Here is a 20,966-nt window from a genome sequence, read left to right as displayed (position 1 = left end):
GAGGACACGCATGAGTCAGGAAGTGGTGTTCAAACTGCACACCCAGGGTCTGGGTGTGTTAAGGTGTGTGTGTGAGGGGAATCCAGCCACAAGCCAAGACGTGTCCACGACTCAATTGCACGAGATATACACAAGCGGGTGTGGGCATGTTGGGGTGGCACTTGTAAACAGTGGTGCAACCCATGGCAAAGACCTCAGGCTCCCAGCTGAGCCACCTGGGTTCAAATCCCAGCTGTGCCTTAAAAGGGCTGTGTCATTTGAGCCTCAGTTTCTCTACCATTTGGTGGGGATGACAAGCACCAACTTCATAAGCCTGCTTGTAAAGACTCAATGAGATGAAATAAGTAATGTCTTTACGAATGTTGTTATCCCTTGTTACAATTAAGCATGTGAACTAACTTGGGCAACCTGCCCCAAGCCCAGCAGGGGTCCAGCAGTCAGAAGTGTGTGGGGACACTGAACTGGAGGAAGGAGATGAGCACGGGGAGAGAAGAGGAGGCTGGCTGTAGTGCGTATAAAGATACATCTTGGGGAGTGGGGGCCTCTGGTCAGGAATGGAGCTACATCAACTTGAAGCCTGTCCCCTCCCTGGGGCCCACAGCTAGCAGTGCCACAAGCATCCACTTTTATGGGCTGTCCGGCAGCTGGACAGCGGAGGAGAGGGTTGAGGGTAGCCAGCCTGGGCCAGTTCCTAATTACCCCAGGCGGGGCAGACATATGCCATGCTTGGAACAAGGTGTCCTGGCCAGCAGCAGGGTTTCCGGGTGCGGCCAGGTAAAGCCATCCACACTCCTAGCGCACAAGGTGGACTCTAGAGGAGCCCAGGGACTGGACCCTTGAGCTTCCACCCCTCCCACACCAGGCTGCATATTTGAGGAATCGGATAGGAAGGCTGTTTGTGCCAAGCTAGGAGTGCCCACTTTGTAGGTGTGTCTGTGAAGCAGGAACATCTGTCCTGCATTCATGCCAAATGTGGGACAAGTTTTTGTGTCCCCAAGTTTGTGTGTTCATGGCAATGCTGAAAGAGTCTGAGATCTGAAGTGTGTCTGGGGGGGGTGTAGCCTGCACACCACAGTAAGGAGGCATTAGGGAGGGGTGTCTTACCATTGCGCAAATGCAGATGAGTTTCATGAGGGGTTATGGGCATGACATCATCTGAATGTGCCCCACAGGGTCTGCTGGACTGTTGAGGAGGGTCGCTGTTGTATGAGTGTGTCCTTGCAACACTGAGGGGTCTAAGGGACTCCAGGAGCATGTGCAGCTGTGTAGAGGGCAGGCATTCCCACATCTGTTGTGTGACCACAGGTGTATCTTTCTGCAGGGAAGATCAGGAATAAATGTGTGCTACCACCCTCTGTGTGTGGCTGTGTATGAAGGCTTTTTAGTCTCTGGGTAGGGTCTTTACTTAGCTGGTGTGTGTCAGTGTTGAAGGAAGCTGAATTTGTGCCTCAGTCTCTGATGTGTGTTTCTAAGTACAGTACACCTTTGTGACAGTGTATGATTACAGGTGACTGTGGAGTGAGCCAGCCCAACTGAGCAGTGTGTGTGTGTGTGTGTGTGTGTGTGTGTGTGTGAGACTGGGAAGGGCACAGTCCCTGCCCCCTCCCCCAGCTCTAGGTCCAAGATTCCTTGGACCTGCCAGTGACTGCCAGGGAGAGACTGGGAGGAGCGAGGGAGGCTTGGTTGGATTTCTCCCCCTGCTCTAGATAACAAACTCGCCAGACTTCTCCAAAGTTCTGAGGCTGCAGCCCAGGGGTGCTGGCCAAGGAGGAACCATCCACGCCCATTCCTCAGCCCCCTCCCAGGGTCTGGCTTCTGCCACACCCAACACTGAAGCCGCCTGCCCATCTGTCCCTATCCCTGTGTGTCCTGCACCCGCCATCAGGTGAGAAGGGCCCAGGCCCAGGGGAATAGGGGATCCTGAGGACAGGTGGGTCTGTGGGCAGGAATCAGGCAATAATCCATCAGAACCCTCAGAGTATGGAGTGAAGAGCTTGGAAGCCTGGAGAATAAAGAAAGGGAAGATCAAGGTGGACCCAGGAGAAGGGAAAAGATAATTAAGTGGGGAGGGTGGAGAGGCTGAGGCAGCTGTGCAGGAGAGGGGGCCAGCTTGAGGTAGGGAGGCTGCAGGAGGGGATCTGGGGGCCTGGAGGCTTGAGGATGGCTTCATAGGGCTTCAGAAGAGAGTGCAGGGGTGGAGGAAGGGCAGAGACTGGGAGCTAGGGGATGTGAGGGGCAGAGGTGGAATGTGCGAAAGAGGAATGGGGGAGTCAGTCAGAGCCCTGAGAACCTAGAAACCGAGGCACTGGGGACCCTAAGAGGCTGTACATAGAGCCCAGGTAAGGTGGATGGGACGGGAAGGGATGGGACTGGACGGGATGGGATAGAAGGCAACTCGGTTTACTCAAGGGTTTGGGAGGTGGAGGCTGGTGAGAGGGCCTGAGGAGAGGCGCAAGATGTGGGGAAACAAGAACCCAGAAAGGGGGTGGCCTGTAAGAGAAGGCTTGGGGAGGCTGGCAGCTAGAGACGCGACTGGGCAAGGCCGGGAGGAGACTGGACCGAGGTGGCCGGCACGGGAGGAAACGCTGAGCTGAGTCACACCGCGCCTCTTCACCCCCGCCCGCAGCCCCAGCCCCTCCCTCTGGGCGTCCCGGTTCTGGTCCGGTCCCACCTTCTCTGGCCGGACTGGTCCGGCGCCGCAATGACCGTCACGTACACGGCACGCGTGGCCAACGCGCGTTTCGGCGGCTTCTCGCAGCTGCTGCTGCTGTGGCGCGGCAGCATCTACAAACTCCTGTGGCGCGAGCTGCTCTGCTTCCTCGGGCTCTACATGGCGCTGAGCGCAGCCTACCGGTGAGGGCCGGGCGCTGCCGGCCAGGGTGGGCTGGGGGCCGGGTGCCCGCGACAGGGCTCAGGAGGAGAGCTCGCCCGTGACCCCGCACCCCTCCCTGCAGCTTCGTGCTGAACGAGGGGCAGAAGCGCTACTTCGAGAAGCTCGTCATCTACTGCGACCAGTACGCCAGTCTCATCCCGCTCTCTTTTGTGCTCGGTGTGTTCGCACTCCCGAGTTCCCCATCCCCCACCTGGTGAAACCCATTTCCATCCGTGCCTTTTGGAGACCTCCCCATACCAGCCCCTCTGAGAACCCCTCAAATCCAGCCCCACAGACCCCCATTTCTGCGTCCTTTATGCCAGGTGTGGCCCCTTGGATATAACCTGGTCACAGTGCCCCTTTGAGGATTCCATGTCACCCATATGCTATCCCTGATCACCTCAGAGACTCCCACCTGTACCTGCATAAGATTACTAGTACCCCCTCCCCATGTCCTGGGCTGCAGGAACCTCCTCCAGGGACCTCATATTAATCTGTCCTCTCAAGTCCAGCCCAGGAAGTATTTCTCTGACAAGTCCTGGTCCCCAGCCTCCTTCCAGTTGTTCTCTGCCCACGTGGATGGGGTTACCAGCCTATGCCAGGATCCTTGACATAGATCCTGTGCCTAACCCCTTCATATGTCTCTGGCTCAGGGGCTTCCTGTGGCCTCAGTGAAAAACTGCCCATGGGCCCTTCTTCTCTGCCTCCATACTGGGGTTCCAGTCTCCCATCCAAGGTGACTCCCAAGTAGCCAGAGTAATCCAGGCTGCTCCAACCACTCTGACCTCAGGGCTAGACCCCCCAAGTTCCCAGCCCAGGCGGCCCTGGGTGGTCAGGGTGACCAGCCTGCCCAGTGCTGCTGACGCAGGCTCTGTGTCACTCCTCAGGACCTGGGCCCCCAAAGCCCCTGGCCCTAGTGTCCCCACTGAGACCCCATTCCCGGCTCTGCCGCAGGCTTCTACGTGAATCTCGTGGTGCACCGCTGGTGGAACCAGTACCTCTGCATGCCGCTGCCCGACGCGCTCATGAGCGTAGTGTCGGGCACGGTGCACGGACGCGACGAGCGCGGCCGCCTCTACCGGCGCACACTCATGCGCTACGCGGGGCTCTCGGCCGTACTCATCCTGCGCTCCGTCAGCACCGCGGTCTTCAAGCGCTTCCCCACCATAGACCACGTGGTGGAGGCCGGTGAGGCCCGCGCCGGAGGTGGGAGCAGGGCCGAGGCTGAGAGTGGCCATGACTCCAGTAAGGACGGGGGGCGGGACGAGTGACACCCTCGACTTCACCCCTCCAGGGTTTATGACACGCGAGGAGCGCAAGAAGTTCGAGAACCTGAACTCATCCTACAACAAGTATTGGGTGCCCTGCGTCTGGTTCTCTAACCTGGCCGCACAGGCCCGGCGTGAGGGCCGCATCCGCGACAACAGCGCCCTTAAACTGCTGCTCGAGGTGGGCTTGCCAGCTAGTCATTCATACAAAATACCAGATAAGTTGTACATCACCGACCCCAGGAATTGTGTCAGAGGACGACCTGCCACACGCCTCCCACGAGGCTGATTCCAAACACCCTTACCCATCAGCCCCCAAGTGTATATCTATCTCTATGGGGCCCCCACCCCAGGTGTATACTCACCACTAAATACTCTCCCTGGAGCCCCCAGAAGCACATGCCACCACCTTCGGCAAAGTGACCACTCACCTCCACCCCAAGTACCCACACTTAATCCCCACATGTGAGCTCACAAGTCAGGCCCCCACATAACTTGCATCCACCCCCAGGAGCTGACTGTGTTTCGGGGCAAGTGTTCGATGCTCTTTCACTACGACTGGATCAGTGTACCCCTCGTCTACACCCAGGTACACCCCCCTCGTGCCTCCGTTTAGATCCATTATCAGATGCACTGGTGTCAAGGGGAAACTGACAGCCCGCTAAGACCCCATCACAGTGACTTCCGATCCTGGCCCTGGTCTCCCCATGAACCCAAGGCCAGGAGAGCCCAGGCCTGGCAGCTGTCTGTCCCCAGGTGGTGACCATCGCGGTGTACAGTTACTTCCTGGCCTGCCTCATCGGTCGCCAGTTCCTAGACCCTGCTCAGGGCTACAAAGACCACACTCTTGACCTGTTTGTGCCAGTCTTCACTCTGCTGCAGTTCTTCTTCTATGCTGGCTGGCTCAAGGTGGGTGGGGCCCCCGAGGCCTGGACTCCATGTGTGGGGCAGGCAGGGGTTCTCAGGTCTCCGCTTATCTCCCTTCTCCCCACTAAGGTAGCAGAGCAGCTCATCAACCCCTTTGGAGAGGACGATGATGATTTTGAGACTAACTTTCTGATCGACCGCAACTTCCAGGTGAGACTCCATTGTAACCATTCCCAGGTTCCCAAAGTGGCCCTGGCCTCAACCTTGCCAAGACTTGTCCAGGCCTCACCTCTGAACCATCCTTATCTCTTTGGTATCACACTCCTACCCATCCTGAGGGGTCCACCCTGCGGTGTGCATGCTTTGCTCTTCCCCACCTAGCCCAGTGTCCGTGGCTGCAGGTGTCAATGCTGGCTGTGGACGACATGTACGACGACCTGGCTATACTGGAGAAGGACCTGTACTGGGACACAGCGGAGGCTCAGGCCCCCTATACCGCTGCTACAGCTTTCCTGAGGCAGCAGCCCTCCTTCCAGGGCTCCACATTTGACATCACGTGAGCCAGTGGGGTGGGGTGGGCCTCTTGGGGGGCCAGGCTTATGGCTCTGCTGTCCAATTGAGGGATTTAGGGGATACCACAACAGGGCTAAGGGCTAAATTCTGGAGATTTGGGGCTAAGAGCTAAAGTCTATAAGGATAGGGATTGGGGTCAAGGTCTGGGGCCAGACCACTAATTTGGGTCAGAGCTAAAGGTTAAATTGTGTGAGGATTGGACTGGTGGCCAGAGGAAATATGATGCCACAACTAAGACTTTGAGGCCTAAGTTTGAGCAGAGCCAGAGTCAGAGGATAAGGCCTGGCTCTTGGGGGAGGGGCCAAGATCTTTTGGGATAAGTGAGACAAGCGGGTGGGTGGATCCAAGAAAAGCAGCAGGCCTCGGTCCCAATTCTGTCAACCAACGAGTTGGGCGAGGTCACAGTTCTGACCCACTGCCGGTCACACAGGCTAGCCAAGGAGGACATGCAGTTCCAGCGGCCGGACGGCGTGGACGTGCCGCTGGGCGAGGCTCATGGCGACCCCTTGCAGCGCCTCCTGCCGGTGGGCCCGGGCATTGCTGCAGGAAGCCTACTGGGCCGGCGCCTGTCCTTGTTGCGTCGCAAGAACAGCTGCGTGTCGGAGGCGTCCACGGCCGCCAGCTGCACCAGCGCCCTCGATGGCGCAGCCCCAGAGTGTGGCTGTGGGGACCTACTGCTGGACTCTGGCCTTCGAGATCCGGAACCCGAGCCCCCCACTGGGCCAGAACCACCAGCCCTGGATGCCGAGCCCTTCATCACAGTGCCCATGCCCGCACCCCGGGGGCCAGCTCCACCCTGGCTGCCCAGCCCCATTGGGGAGGAGGAGGAGAGTGTGGCCTGAGACCCTGCGCCCAAGAAACCCAAGAACAGGGAACCAAGACCCACACCACACCCAGGCAGGTGTCCGGGTCTGCATAAGCCTCACGTGGATTTCATCTGCCAGCTTCAGACCAGTTCCCACTACCTGTGCTCCTGCCTTCACACCTGGCCTGTATCTCCTGTGGGCCAGGCACTGGGCTAAGGGCAGGGGATTTTTCCAGCTGCCTTGAGCAGCTCATCCTTCCTACCAACTCTACTTCCCACTCCCATTGCCTGAGAGGCTTCTATCAGTGTGTCCTGCCTTTGTTATTTCCTTATAATGGAGATGTGAATGCCTACCTCTTTGAGTTGTGAGGATGGGAATGAAATAACAGCTTTAAAGTGTTTGGTACATAATAGGTGCTCAATAAAATGTTAGTGGTTTCTACTCATATGCTGTTAGCCTGATTTCTCCTGCCAGGCATCATGCTAAGTCAGATTTGAGTAATTTTCCAGGTTATCTCATAATACCCTGCCCACTTCTTCTCAAACTCTGCTTTCTAAAATGGCCCCATAAGTGCTCACAACTTTACTCATTCATTAATGTACCAACCACAGTCCCACGACCACAGCTTCCTCCTGCCAGCCTTGATTATTTATGATTCTGCAAGCAACCTCTCCACCCCAAGTCCCTGAATTCTCAGATACCCTTTTAATTCAGTCATATGCTGATGGCTTCTGTATTTAGAAGTCCAGCCAGGATCCCTCCCCTCTCTCTAGACCCATAGATTCAACTGTCTTCTCAATGTCTCCATGTAGAGATTTCCCAGGCATCTCGGACATAACATGTTCCTGAATCAGTTCCTTATTGACTCCCCAACCTCTCTGTTGGCTTTGTCATTCCAGATGACAAGGCCAAAACCTAGAGCAATCTTCAACTCCTTTCTCTCTAGCCCCCTCCACATCAACCCAGCAGCAAATCTCATTGACTTGATCTTCAAGTTGTATCCAGATTTCAACCGTTTCTCCTTCCTTAGGGTCCCCACCTTGGCGGCTAGATCCCCCATTGTCATGATCCACCCAGCTAGACTAGTGACCTCTGCCCTAGTCTCCCAGCCCCAGCCTTAACCAGTCAATTCCTCCTACAGCAGCCAAAGGGAGCCTATGAACACTTGAATCAGGTAACATCCCTTTGCTTAGAACCCTCCATGACTCCCACCTCACTTAGAATAAAAGCTAAAGTCTTCCCTGTAGCTCACAAGGCCCTGAACAACCTCCCTGCCCTCGTCTCCTCCTTCTCCTCACTCACTCCACACTGTCCCTTTAACCCACCAAGCAAGGTCTCATCTCAGGGCCTTTGCACACGCTTTTCCCTCTGGCTGGATTGCTCTTCCCCAGATACCTACATGGCCCCTCCCTCTTCTCCTTCAGGCCTCTGCTTAAGCCTTTTATTAACAATCACCAATTCTTGGAGCATTTGAGATCTTGCTCCCCATCATGTTGTCAATTTGGCTCAAATAAATTCTTATAAAAAACTTTAAAAAAAAATAACTTTATTGATTTTAGAGAGAAGAAAGGAGAGGAAGAGAGAGAGATAGAAACATCAATGATGAGAGAGTCATTGATTGGCTGCCTCCTGCACACACCCGACTGGGGATCGAGCCCGCAACCTGGGCATGTGCCCTGACCGGGAATCGAACCCCGATCGCCTGGATCCTAGGTTGAGGCTCAACCTGCTGAGCCACGCCCAACTGGGCATTAAAAAGTTTTTAATAGCCCTTCCAAATCCACTTCTTGTACCCCCATAACTTGTCTGCTATATTTTTCTCTATTGAACTTCTCACATAAAACTTTTATCTATTTCCTTTATTGTCCATCTCCCTTCATTGGAAATAACAGCTTCATAAAGCAGGGATTTTTGTCTGAAGTTTCTTTAAAATCACCACACATGCACAATTACACAAATGCAAATATGACTCTCACCTCTCCCTGGGTACTATCTGTCACTCACACTTTAGTAAGACCACAAGCCAGGCCTTTCTTAAAAGCAGTGGTCTAAGTCCCGGGCCCATCTTCTCTCCCTCACCTCAGTGCCCAAAGTCCAGCCAGAGCAGATTGAAAGACTTTATTATTTTTCTTCTCAAATATAAAATCACTCTTTCTACCCTGGCAGCTCATTAACCTCAGGGAGAATATTAAGGATAAGAATCACATTGCCAAAAAGAACAGACCCATACCTGCCTCCCACCCTGTCCTGCACTCTTGTCTCATCTGGGAAAGCAAAAGGCACAGGTCAAGACCTCAAGGATGTTGAGCAGCTGACCCAGGCATGATGCTGGGTCCCAGGGAAGTTGAGGGAACCTAGGGTGGATTAAGCCTGGCTGGGCAGGTGGCAGGATCCTGAGGCCCATCAGTGCTTGTCATTGGGGCGCATGTTCAGGGATGCTAGGCGTCCCAGGGGTCCACGGCGAGCGTTGGTCGCCAGCCGCTGCTGGGCCAGGAATGACTGAGCATGGGCAGGTGCCCGTTCTTCCCCTGCTCGCTGCTGCAAGGCCATGCCCTGGAGGGAGGGGTGTGGTTGACATCAGGTGAGCCCAAGGAATGCCCCCAACACTCCAGCCCTGGTGCTAGTGCACTCACCATATTATACCAGGCACTGATGAGTAGCTTTTCTTCCTGTTCCCGCTGACTTCGATTCTTTTCAAAGTCCATCTGTCAAGGATGCAACTGTCAAGGGCCTGGATATGCTGGGGGTAGTGAGAAGGGATGAAGGCACCCACCTCCAGGTGTCGGATTCGGACTTCCCGCTCCCGGAGCTTCGTCCTCAAGGTATGGAGTTCTGGAAGCACTCCCCCAGGTGGCCGCTGCTTTGGTCCTGAGGTCTGTATGACCTAGGGGTGGGGAAGACACAGCCAAGATGACTTTGGCTTCACAGGTTGTTTGACCCATCGGGGTGTGTTAAGTGTGGCAAGTGATGGCCATGGTGTAGACGTCTGTGACATGATGGGGTATGACAGGCTTAGGTGTTGGGGGCAGAAATGTGCAAACTGGTGGGAGGTGTGACCCAAAGGGAGGCAATAGCCTGAGCAGGAGGTCACTCAGCACCCTCACCGTGCGTGCCTTGTCCACATAGCGGCGGTACCGCTCCTCCATGGCCCGCAAGTCTGCGTCCTTCTTCTGCAGGCTGTCCTGAAGCTCTTCGATACGCCGATCTGCTGGGGGAACAAGATGGCCCCTCAGCTCCACGCCAAGCTCAGGTCTCCCCCTACCCATCTGGCTGCCAAACATTGCTCACTGCTGCTGTCGGTGGGTGGCTCCAGCTCCTCAATGTACTCCCGCTTCCGCTGCAGCTCTAGATCCGCTTCATGCAGCTTCTGCCTGTGGGCAGAGGACAAGCAGCAGTGGTGGTAACCAAGGCATTCCTAGAAGTGCCCCTGTATGGCTACAGAGACCTCTCTGCCTGCCTCCCAAGCACAGAGGCTTTGTACTCTGGCCTCACCACCTCCTCTGCCACCAGAGCCACAACCCTCCAGACCCCTAGTCAGGTGGCCCTTGGACCAGCCCCCCATCTATCCACTTCTCTTACTTCACAGCTCCCATGCTGATGATCCAGCCACCACCACCTGTAGCCAGCCTCTTCTACTCTCTACCCCTCAGTTCCATTCTGCACCCAGCAGCCAGTTATCTTTCTAGAATGCAAATCTCTTATAACAAAAGGAAATGCAAACTAGAAGCTGTACCTAGGTTTAGTGCCCTTTGCCACTGTGCAAAACACAAACGATTTGATAACAGTCCCTGTAGGTTACACTATTATTGTGCATTGAACATGAAACATAATATAACATCTAATAGCTACATCCACTAAAATTACAAAGGCATGTCCCCTCTGAGCCCCCAATTCCACTTTTGTGTTATATTTGCACACAAGTGAAATGATGCATATGCAAAGTTTTACACTTGGTTGCTCTGTTTGAAAGTGCAAATATCTAGGAAGATTGAGTTAAATACATTATGATATTCACAAAAAATGCTATAGACCAACCCTTCTGGACCAGAATTCTATAGGAGAATTAAGCCCTAATGCCTCCAGGTATTCAGCCTCTGTAAGGAAATAACTTTTTCTGTGCTCTGGTTCAGCCTCAGCTACATTCCATTCTTGGCCAGATGAGAAAACCATCCAAATCATTTTTGGTAAGGCCTAGATTCCCCAAGGAACCCCAGGTGACACAGGCTGCTATATATGTGTTTTTTTATCCTCACGCAAAGATATTTTTATTGAGTTTAGAGAGAGAGGAAGGGGAGAGAGAAACACTGATGCAAGAGAGAAACATCGGTCAGTTGTTACCCATAAACACCGCAACTGGGAATCGAACCAGAAACCTTTTGGTGCATGGGACGACACTCCAATCAACTGAGCCACCTGGCTAGGGCCAGGCTGCTATATTTATAAAAAATAATGATTATTTATTTGGAGAAGTTTCCCTGTCATCTTAAGTAGGAAACGCAAGTACAGGCTAGCACATATTCTACTACTTTTTGGGTAAATAAGTAATGATAATTATAATCTATATTTATATTTATTTGTATTTACTTTAAAAACTCTTGAGTGGGCCTGGCCAGTGTGGCTCAATGATTGAACATCGAACTATGAACCAGGAGGTCATGGTTCAATTCCTAGTCAGGGCATATGCCCAGGTTGGGGCTTGATCCCCAGTAGAGGTTGTGCAGGAGGCAGCCCATCAATGACTCTCTCTCATCACTGATGCTTCTATCTCTCTCCCTCTCCCTTCCTCTCTCTGAAATCAATAAAAACAAACTAAAATTTTAAATAAATAAAAATTAAAACTCTTGAGTGGGAAAATGCTTTGTAAAATAAATGTTTGTACCACTATGCTGTATACCTGAAACTAATACAAAATAATATTGTAAACTGTAATTGAAAAAAGAAAAGAAAAAAAATCCTCTGGAGGGATTTCCATAAAAAACTAATAGGAATGGGGGTAGAGCAGGGTGGAGTAGGGTGGAAACAGACAATGGGGGGGGCACTAGAGGTATACATTCTGGTTTTTAAACTATAAACATAATCACTATCTAAAACAGTTTCTTTTTTAACAATGTAAAAAGAAAAATGGTGACTATCATTTTCAGCAAAGTGAGACCACCTTGATGAAATTCCTTCTGTGCCTCCCTCACTGCTTCTCCAAAACAGTCGTTACTGTTTCCCCAGTAAAGACCCCACTAGATCTGAACCTTCAGTCTGTTTTGTTTTTGTTATTTTAATTTTTTTTAATCCTCACAGGAGGATACTTTTTCCATTGCTTTTCAGAGAGAGTGGGAGAGAGAGACAGAGACATATGCCTCCTGAATGCACCCCGACCAGGGTGGGGGATTGAGGCCTGCAACTGAGATACCTGCCCTTGGTAGGAATCCAACTGGGACCCTTCGGTCCATAGTGGGACACTCTAACCACTGAGCCAAGACTGCTAGGGCCCTTCAGTCTGTTTTTCCGCTGACTTGCTCTCCTCACAAATGACTCTCCATGGACACCTCCCCATCCACCATATCTTTGCCCCAGCCTCCCACACCACTGGGAGTGCCATCCCCTCTGGGACTCACAGATGTTCTTCTAGCTTCCTCTTCAGTAGGGCGGGCTGTGGGAGAGAAGAGGCATGGGGTGAGTGAGTGTCAAGAGGTCCCAATACTTTTCCTGGGTGAGGGTAGGGGTGTCACCCCAGGCCCATGGTACTTACAATGGACTGCATGGGGCATCGGGCAGCAAGTGGGGAAAGAAAAGAGGGTCATTGAGGGGCAGGAGGGAGAGCCAGGCAGGAAGGAGGTGGACACTCACGTCCTCAGTCTTGCCCTCCCGCTCCTGCAGTGCCTTCTGTAGGTCCTCCACCTGGACCCGCAGATCCAATAGCTGTTGTTGGTTCAGCCTGCGGAGGTAGGCAGCTGCTCAGCGCCTGCTCCAGGCCTCGGACCAGCCAGTCTCCACGCCACCATGCCCCTGGCTTCCTACCCCCGCCAGCCTCTACCACCCTCCTCCACGCATTCCTCACCTGTGCTCTGTCTCCAGCCGGTGGCGTGCGCGGTTGGCCTCCTCCAGGTGGCGCTGCAGTTCCCCCTGCCGCTCTCTGTCGGCTGCCTCCTGCTGGCACAGACGCTTGTTCTCCAGCTGAAGCTGCAGGAGCGTCTCCCTGAGGACCCGAGGGAATAGAACAGGTCAAGGACTAGTCACCCTGCAGGCCTGGCGGAGGTGACTAGGAAAGGGATAGAGCTCTGGGGAAGAGCCCAGCCAGACCCTGTGGTAGGACTAGAGTCCTGGGGACAGGGCCTAGGTGTGGTGAGCAGAGCTCTAGGGACCAAAGTGGGCAGGGCTATGAGCTGGACCTCAGGGTGGTACCAGGCTAGGGAGGGGATCGAGGAACTAGCTTAAACACTTAGGGAAGGGGCTGTGGAAAAGGAAGACACAGGAATGGGAAGAGCTGGGATGGGAGAGCCTATCTGGGCAGGGCCCAGGGCATTGAATCTAACAGGAGCTAAATTAAGACAGGATTGTGCTCTGGGGGCAGAACCCAATATGGGCAGGACTGGGGCCTAGGATTTCTGCATAGCTAGTGGAGCCAGATGAGCTGGACCTAACTTGTGCACTGAGAATGGATCCTGGAGAGGCAAGCCACCAATAGGGCTAGAGCCCCAGCCAGGTAAGAACAGAATTAGGAGTGGGTGGGCCTAGGAGCCCAGCTAGGATTTGGGAACCTACGCTTGAGAACTGAGCCAAGCTGGCTGGGCTATGGTAGGTGCCTGCACTGGAGACAGGGCTGAGGGTGGGCACTGGCAAGCCAGGGTGGGGCCAAAATTCTGAGTGACCCCAGAATACCTGAGCTCTGCAGGTAGGATCTCCGCTGCTAAGTTTTCCACAGCCGGTGAGGTGGGATCCAGTGAGGGGTCTGGAGAATGTGAGAAAAGTTTTCAGGTAGCTGCATGGCCTCCGCTCCTATACTTAGGGTCCTCTTTCTAAGAATCATCTTTGAGGGCTCAAGTGCAGACAAAAGCTTGGCTTGACATAAGCCCCCACCCACACCCCCTGCCTGCTGAGGAGCCATGATCTTTGCTTGGCCCACCCTGAGCTCAGGAGGATAGCTCCTGACTTCTGTCAGCCCTTATAACCTTTCCCCTCTAGTGTCCTTCCAGCAGGACCTAGCTCTGCTCCCAGCCTAGACAAGCCTTGAGATACTGCCTTTTCTGCCTGCCCCAACAGCACCCCAGGCCACACCTTCCCCCTCCCCCCCCAGGATCCTGGGATGGGCCCCAAACTCACCGGCCTGGGTTGGTCCCCGAGGTTGCAGCTGGGCACAGCGCAGCTCCTCATTGGCCTCCCGCAGTGAGTCCCGCTCAGCCAAAAGCCGCTGGAGGGAAGGGGTGCAAGACACCACTTCAGGCCCACTCGAGCGGGCTACCCCACGGTGGGCAGGGTGGAGCTTGGATGGTGGGACCTCAGCCTCACCTCCTTCTCCTTTGTCACTGACTCATACTTTTCTTCTAGATTGCGACACTCAAATAGCCATTTCTCAGCCTTCATGGCCTCCTCCTGCCGCTGGTCCTGTAGTTCCTGAACCTGAAGAGAGGGGAGGTATAAGGATGGCAGAGTGGGAAAGAGGGGCAGAGACTGAGTTCAAGGTGAAGGGGCAGAGCCAGAGGACCCAGACTCAAAGAATTGGAGGGGCTGAGCTTAAGGAGCATGACCTAAAACCTAGAGAGCAGCTGGCATGCCTAAAAGGCATGATATATATATATATATATATGTATCTCATATATATATATATATATATATATATATATATATATATATATATGAGAGTGCTCATCTCTGAGGGCCTCCACACCATTCGAGGGTCCCCAAAGTGAATGGAGTGAGCCATGAGGGCCCCTCAACCTGTTCCCAGGCTCCCCAGTACCCCAGTACCCCAGACCCTGCTGCACCTGCCGCCGTTGCACCTCCAGCTGGGCGCGCAGAGAGCCAGCCCTGCGCAGCTCGTCCTCTAGCTGCCGTGTGCGCTCCGCATGTCCAGCGTTGCGCTCCTCCAGCTGCCGCACCTGCCTCCGCAGCTCCCTGAGCTCCCCGAGGCGGCTCCGGCAGCTGCTCAGTGTGGCCTCTAGCTGACCAGCACGCTCGGAGGACTGCCTGGGGTGGGAGCAAGTGGAGAGAGGTGGCTAGGGTCTGAAGTCAGGGTTTAGCATGTCAGCCTGGGGGCATTTGAGTTAGAGATGGTGGGTCTTGAAGTCATGGTCAGCCTGGGCCTAGTGCTGTTGGGGGTTATTAGGGGGCATAAAGTGAGCCTAAGTGTCAATGCTAGCCAGGGTCATAATCAGGGATGCTCCAGGGTGGCACTGTGGGGACACAGAAAGGCTATGGAGTTACAGGGAAAATGATGGGGGCCCAGAGGGATTATGGAGCCCCCAAGGATACTTTGGAGTCATGAGGTAGGGTTGATGTGAGCACTGTGGTTACAGAGGCGATGGTGGGATCATGGGGGAGCTTTGGGGCCAGAGCACTATGGGGTATTTGAACTCTAACATTACAGAGATGCACTAGGGTCACAGCAGAGCCCTTTAAGGTTACAGAAGGCACAATGAAGTCAAGGGAGTGAGTGCTGTGGGGGCCCACTAAGCACTTTGGAGTTGCCAGGATACTGTGGAGTCAGGTAGAATCATGTCATTGGGGGTACAGTGGGGATTACAAGGGATGGCAAGGTTACTACACTGTGGGGTCCTGTAGGGCACCATGGGATCCTGAGGCATGATAAGACCCAGAATGGGGGTGGGGGGAAGCCCTGGCCAGATGGCTCAGTTGGTTATAGCATTGTCCTGATGTGCCAAGGTTTTGGGTTCGATCCCTGGTCAGGACACATACAAGAGTCAACCAGTGAATGCATGAATGAGTAGAATAACAAAAATTGATGTTTCTCTCCCTCTCTCTCTAAAAAATAAAAATAAGATAAGACCCAAGATGATGCAGTGGGGTCTGGGGAGCATTGTGGGGGGCCTTGGGATTGCTGTGGTCACAGGGATGCTATGAGGTCTGGGAGATACAATGTGGCATAACAGAGGGACACTGGGTGGGTCCTGGGGGACACTGCGGATACAGGGGGCTTGGTGGTATCCAGTGGACGTGGTAGAGTCCAGAACAGTGAAGTGGGGTTCAGGATGGCATTGTGGAGTCTAGAGAGCATTATGGGGGTCTACTGGGCATTTCAAGGTTACAGAGGTACTGTGGCATCAGAGGGGCACTCTGGCAATGGGGTGTGTGGTGTGGACCCAGGGACCCACCACTCACCGCAGCTCATCCATCTCATCCTTCAGGGCCTGAGCCTCCTGGGCCAGGCTGGTCAGCGCCTGGTTCCGCTGCTGCAGCTCAGTGACCTCCCGCTCTAGCTCCAGGCATCGCAGATGATCATCCTCCCTGCTGTTCTCCAGCCTGGAGGGGCATGGGAGTGGACACATGAGGGGACCACACCCACCCCAACCCCCTGTCTGCCTGGCCCCAACCCCAGCAGCCCACACCTGAAGTTCTCTTCCTGTAGCTGCTCCAGCTGGGACTGTAGCAGCAGCAGCTTCTTGGTAGTGAGGCCCATGGTGACCTCGCCCTCCGGCTGGCCCATCCGCTGCCGCAGCACTGCGTTCTCCTGTGCCAGGCCCTGCTTCTCCTCTGACAGAAGCACCAGCTGTGGGCAGGGGGTGCAGTGAGCTAGAGCTGAGAGGGGCCTATGCAGGTAACCCTGCCCTGGAAACACCTGTGGTCCCCCCACTTCAGCCCCACCTGCCGCTCCAGGTCCAGACAGCGCTGCCGCAGCTCATCCCCCTCATCAGCCTCCTCACTCAGGAAGTAGTACCTGCGGGACTGATGAGAGAGGTGAGGGTGGGGAGGGAAAAGGAACTCAGGAATCGAGGGGAGGAGACTGTGGGAAGGAGGCCGGGATCTCTAGGGACAGAGAGGAGGGATTCAAGAAACCCTCAGGATCTAAGAGAAAGCTGGGACCCCAGGGTACTGGAGGAAGGTCATTCAGGAAACCTGGGTACGTAGCAAGAAAAGAGGCTAGGTCCCTGAGGGATGTGGTGGTTTTCAGGCTTAAAGACAAGCCCCGCCTACTTAGGCAGCCCCAAGAATCAGTAACGGTGTTGGGACCCTGACCAGATGCCCCACCCCTTACCTGGCTGTCAAAGTTCCCATATGTCTCCTGTGACAAGGCATCTGGGATGTCTTTGGTCATGAGCTGGAGGGAAATGGGGTGGAACTGAGATGAGCTGGGCCCTCTGAGGGCAGCCTTCAAGGCTTCTGTGATCCAGCCTGAGAACCTCTCCATCCTCCTGTCCCCAAAGCCATTTCTCCCTAAACCCCAGCCTGAAGGCTGCCCTCCTGCCATGGGTCCAGCACATGGGTCCTTTGATTATGACTTAGAGCTAGACTGTGACTTAGAGCTGGGAGGAGCTGGCAGACATGAGACAGGGAAATCTGGCCAACTGAGTTCCAAGCAAAGCCCAGAACTTACCAAGGCAGAACCTAGGTCCAGTTGCCTCTGCCTAGAGATGTCCCCTCCCCTGCAGCTCCTTGCCACATTGGGCATCCCCACCTACCTCCTGGATGGCTTCCATCACCACATGCTGAACTGATTCTTCCAGCATCATAATTCTCTGGATGTGCTCTGGGGGTCAAGTTTGAGGAGATTGAGATTGGGGAGGAGAATTTCCTCGGGTCTTCCCCTAGGGACCCCCTAACCCCCATACCCTGCTTTTTCTCGCAACTGATGGCACAGCCCAGCACCAGCTGAAGCAGCTTGCCGAGCTCTCCAGGGTCTGAGAACTGGCCAATGAGTCTCACATCTGGGAGGTGCTGCTCCAAAATGGGATGTCCTAGGACCTGAGGATAGGTGGGAGGAGGAGTGGGGGTATGTGTGTGTGTGTGTGTCAGGGGCTCACATACTCCTCTCCTCCTCCCAATACAACCCTCTAAATCCCTTTACAGTTACTCACATCCTGGGAATACTCCACCAGGCTCTGTAAGATTGTCTTCAGATTGCTGACCTGAGGAGAGGCAAGGAATTGTGTCCAGAGTCCCAGAGCCCCCCAAAAGGGGCCAGGCAGCCCTCACCCTGAATCGATCTACCCCATCCATTTTTCCCCCACCTCCCCTGCCAATCCCTGATCATCTCATCCTGTTTGGCCTCATTCTCTGTCTGAATGTCCCCTCTCCTAGGCCTGATCTGGCTGTCTTCCTGCTGTTTTTATCCTGCTGATCTTGTTCACATGTCCCCAGAATTCAATCACTTCTCACCACCTGCCCCACCACCTTTTGGCCCTAGCCACTGTTATCTCTCCCCTGGATTACTGCACCAGCCCTGTCTCAGCTTCCACTCTCCTTTCCTCTCCAAGCAGTCAAGGGGAGCTTTTTCAAGCCCAAGCCAGGTTATGTCTTTCCTCTGCTAAAACCTTTCCTTGACTTTGCATAGCACCTAAAATAGAATCCACCTCCCTGCCCCAGACTGTCAGGCCCCTGATGACCTCATATCTCATTCCTTCACTTTCTGTTCAGACTCCTCTGCCATTCCTTGATCACACCAAGCTTATTCCCAACTCAGGGCCTTTGCATTTGCTGTTCCCTAGCCTGGAATACCATTCCTCCAAATCTTAGATGGAGTAACTGTCCCCTGACCCCCAGTTGTTCTCACTCCTGGCCTGCTTTATTGTCTTCATACAATGTATTGCCATTGGAAGTCAACATTTATGTTTGTGCATGCAGGTTTTGTTACCCCTTGTTGCACGCTCAGGCCTGCTCCATAGATGAATGGAAGAATAAATAGTTGGCTGATCACCAGACATCTGTCCCTCTTCATAACCAGGTCTGTCTGTCTGTCACCCAGGAAATATGCCTAGCTGACCCTTCCCTGATCATCTCTGTACCAGTCTGTCCCCCAATGAAGTCCACCTGTCACCTTCAGCCTCCAGTTGGGACCTGGATCCTCTGAGATGGGCTGGAGCCAGGCCTCGCTGAACCAGGAAGGGTCTCTGGGGGTGAGAAGGTGGGATGAGCTGCTGGGGGACCTTTTTGGGACCCTCCCCCTCAGCCTCACTCACATCTGGTTCAGCACATAGGCTATGGCCAGGCCACTGCTCAGGTCCTGGGGGCTGGAACAGGGGCATGGGACAGGGAACGTCTGCAACTGTGGGGAAGAGGAAAGCACAAGGGGCAGCATCAGGGCCTGGGATCACGGAACCACTCCCCTTTTGCAGAATTTTCTGGCCGGCAGCAACTTCACATGGTTAAACTTGAACGGCTGGACGGCTAGCCAGCTCCTGGGGGAGTGACCTCTGCTCACCTGGGACCGGAGGGGGCGTGGCCTCACTTCACCTCTGTCCCACAAACCTCGCTCGACCAGGCCAGGGCGGAACAAAATCACCTGGTCCCCACAGGCGACGCGTCACGAGGCCAGCTCACCTGTGCCCTCGCCCCACGTGACCCAGCCACAAAGGGGCGGGACCTCACCTGTTCCGTCCACGCAGACCTTCTACGTGACAGAGGCGGGTGCTCAGGCCAGAGTCCAACGGCCCAGCAAGCCGACGACCCCCTTCCTCCTCCCAGCCCCAGGACGAACGAAAGGTGAACCGAACCAAGGCCGGGGCTCCCGAGCGAGAAGAACGGGCGCACACCTGTCCCTGACCCCACCTCTGACCTACCCATATGAACAGGGACCCACATAGCTCGGCCTTGTCCACGCTCATGGCTCCCGATCGGATTCGACCCCGGGCGCGGAGCCCCGCCACCGCAGCCACCTCCAGATCCGCCACCAGCGAGCACCCGCAACCTCGACCTCCCGCTCGGCCTAGAGCGCCGCCCCGCCCCGCCCCCTAGGCGCAGGCCCCGCCCTCGACACGTGATCTGCCCCTGGAGCCCTCTCAGGCCTCCTGTGCTGCCATCTTGGATCCAGGCACTGTTCGGGCGCCCGGCCTACCGCTAGGGGTCAGTCTGGGCCAACCTTGGGCTTCCCGCCTCCCCCGGCTCTTTTGGGGGAGGTAGGGGGGACCTCAGGATCATTCCTCTGCAACTGAGGCGAACTACCGCACCCTGTCATACAGGCGCATTCACGTCTCTTCCCTTCGGCTGAAAGAAATTCTGCTGTCTAATCACCTTATAATCGGAGCCTTTGCGCGGGGAAAGGGCAGGCCATTACACATTCTTTGGACTTGGAGGGGGGAATCCTAAAGGGGTCTGCCTTCATGGTGGTGACTTGGGAGTCTTGCCCCGGGGTAAGATAAGGAGACATGGATTTGGTCCTAGGTCAAGGACAGGATGAATCAGCCAGACATATGTCCTGGGTGATAGACAGACACACTTGCCCAGCCTGGATCCGTCCTCCACTGAGCTTTCCCAGCGCCTTCCCCTTCCCGAGCCCCTCCTCCTGTCTCAGTGCCCAGACCTGGCCGCCGGGTCCCCGAGGCCCAGCAGGGGGCGCTCAGACCGCAGGAACGCAGGCTACAGGGAAGGGCGTGAATCCAATCTGAGACCCCGCGGGGGTGGTGGAGGGGGCTCAAATGAAAAAGATAAAAAGCGCAGTTAATAAAATCGCAGTCACAATTTATTGAGTGCCTACAGTATACAGTCCTTGCGCTTCGCAATTTAAATATGTAAGCAGCTGAGATCTTCCCCGGACTCTAAGTGGCAAGTGGTGTTTTAATTCCCAGTTCACAGGAGAAGAAACACAGGTCCTGGGTGCACTTGACTTTAGAAGGAGTGGTAAAGCCCAAGCCCAAGCCCAAGCCCAAGCCCAAGCCCATCGACGCCTGAGTACTCCGGCAGCCCCTCCCCCAAGGGGCGCGCTTCTTAATGAGCAGTAATTAGAGGTCATTAGCTGTACCCGGAGGGAGGGGCGAGCTCGGCATTGGGGGTGGGTTTAGGTCTGAGGGGAGGGACGCTGATCTCTCCAACCCAGAGTCTGACTCCACCAACCCCGCCCCAGAGCGGGGTAGGCACAATGACCACAGTCCCCACGCCGCTTCACACAGTCACTCTGCCACCCGACACGCGGTTACAGCCCACTCAGATGCGCAGCAGCACGCACGCACTCGGGGGCCACGGAGGCTGATCTACACCCCTACACCCCCTTCGCACGTCGTTTTCAGCCTCCAGCCCCAGGGAGCGGGGTGGGAGGGGTACCAAGGGGGAAGGGGACTAGGGTCGGCCGGCAGTGCTGGCTTCCGGACTGGGCTACCTTCCGGAGGGCGTGGGACCCACTGCCGCTGGCTCCGCATCCTGCACCCACCGGAGGAGAGGGTGCTGCCCATAGGGGGAAATGGGGCCATCCTGGCCCCGGGTAGAAGTGGAAGTTGAGCCAGAAAGTAGGGCTGTTCCTGAACAAGGATGGGGGATGGAGGGTGGAAGTATTTGTGAGAGGACCTGGCTGCCCAATGTTTGGGGACATACTAGAATCACCAAATATTTGGGTTGGGGTCCCCCATGTTCTCAAAAGCCGCAGAGATCTTGATGTTTAGGAGGAATCTGGGAATCCAAATATTTGAAACATGGACTTGAATT

The 20,966-nt window shown here is 54.9% G+C and overlaps 2 protein-coding genes across 6 annotated transcripts; one reads left to right on the top strand and one right to left on the bottom strand.

Moving 5' to 3' along the window:
- Nucleotides 1–2,701: 2,701 nt before the first annotated feature.
- Nucleotides 2,702–6,422, top strand: BEST2 (bestrophin 2; the record flags this gene model as incomplete). Its single annotated transcript, XM_081136087.1, is given in 12 exon segments — nucleotides 2,702–2,853; nucleotides 2,955–3,049; nucleotides 3,827–4,115; nucleotides 4,117–4,321; nucleotides 4,652–4,729; nucleotides 4,897–5,061; nucleotides 5,063–5,117; nucleotides 5,120–5,229; nucleotides 5,235–5,318; nucleotides 5,320–5,371; nucleotides 5,374–5,563; nucleotides 6,011–6,422. Coding segments are annotated over 12 exon segments (1,887 nt in total).
- A 1,485-nt stretch (nucleotides 6,423–7,907) lies between these two features.
- HOOK2 (hook microtubule tethering protein 2) lies at nucleotides 7,908–19,271 on the bottom strand. 5 transcript variants are annotated; one of them, XM_081136581.1, is made up of 22 exons: nucleotides 19,112–19,271; nucleotides 18,512–18,597; nucleotides 18,370–18,442; nucleotides 17,411–17,461; nucleotides 17,165–17,297; nucleotides 17,015–17,082; nucleotides 16,591–16,653; nucleotides 16,200–16,280; nucleotides 15,944–16,104; nucleotides 15,717–15,857; nucleotides 14,363–14,564; nucleotides 13,887–13,997; nucleotides 13,701–13,788; nucleotides 13,260–13,329; nucleotides 12,439–12,576; nucleotides 12,228–12,315; nucleotides 11,996–12,030; nucleotides 9,675–9,757; nucleotides 9,491–9,594; nucleotides 9,160–9,270; nucleotides 9,020–9,091; nucleotides 7,908–8,939 (listed from the first exon to the last, which is right to left on the bottom strand). In XM_081136581.1, exons 1-22 carry the CDS (start codon nucleotides 19,154–19,156, stop codon nucleotides 8,790–8,792), a joined length of 2,154 nt encoding a protein of 717 aa, XP_080992707.1. In that variant the 5' UTR covers nucleotides 19,157–19,271; the 3' UTR covers nucleotides 7,908–8,789. The 5 variants fall into 5 exon arrangements, with proteins under 5 accessions (XP_080992707.1, XP_080992711.1, XP_080992708.1 ...); XM_081136585.1 differs by having other exon boundaries at nucleotides 18,363–18,442; nucleotides 19,112–19,254; XM_081136582.1 differs by having other exon boundaries at nucleotides 7,913–8,939; nucleotides 9,491–9,591.
- Between the last annotated feature and the right edge of the window lie 1,695 nt (nucleotides 19,272–20,966).

The sequence above is a fragment of the Miniopterus schreibersii genome (assembly GCF_964146895.1).
Source record: "Miniopterus schreibersii genome assembly, chromosome: 4".
NCBI lineage: Eukaryota > Metazoa > Chordata > Mammalia > Chiroptera > Miniopteridae > Miniopterus > Miniopterus schreibersii.
Note: the sequence above shows the minus strand (reverse complement) of the source record. Positions and strands in the feature narration are given on the sequence as shown.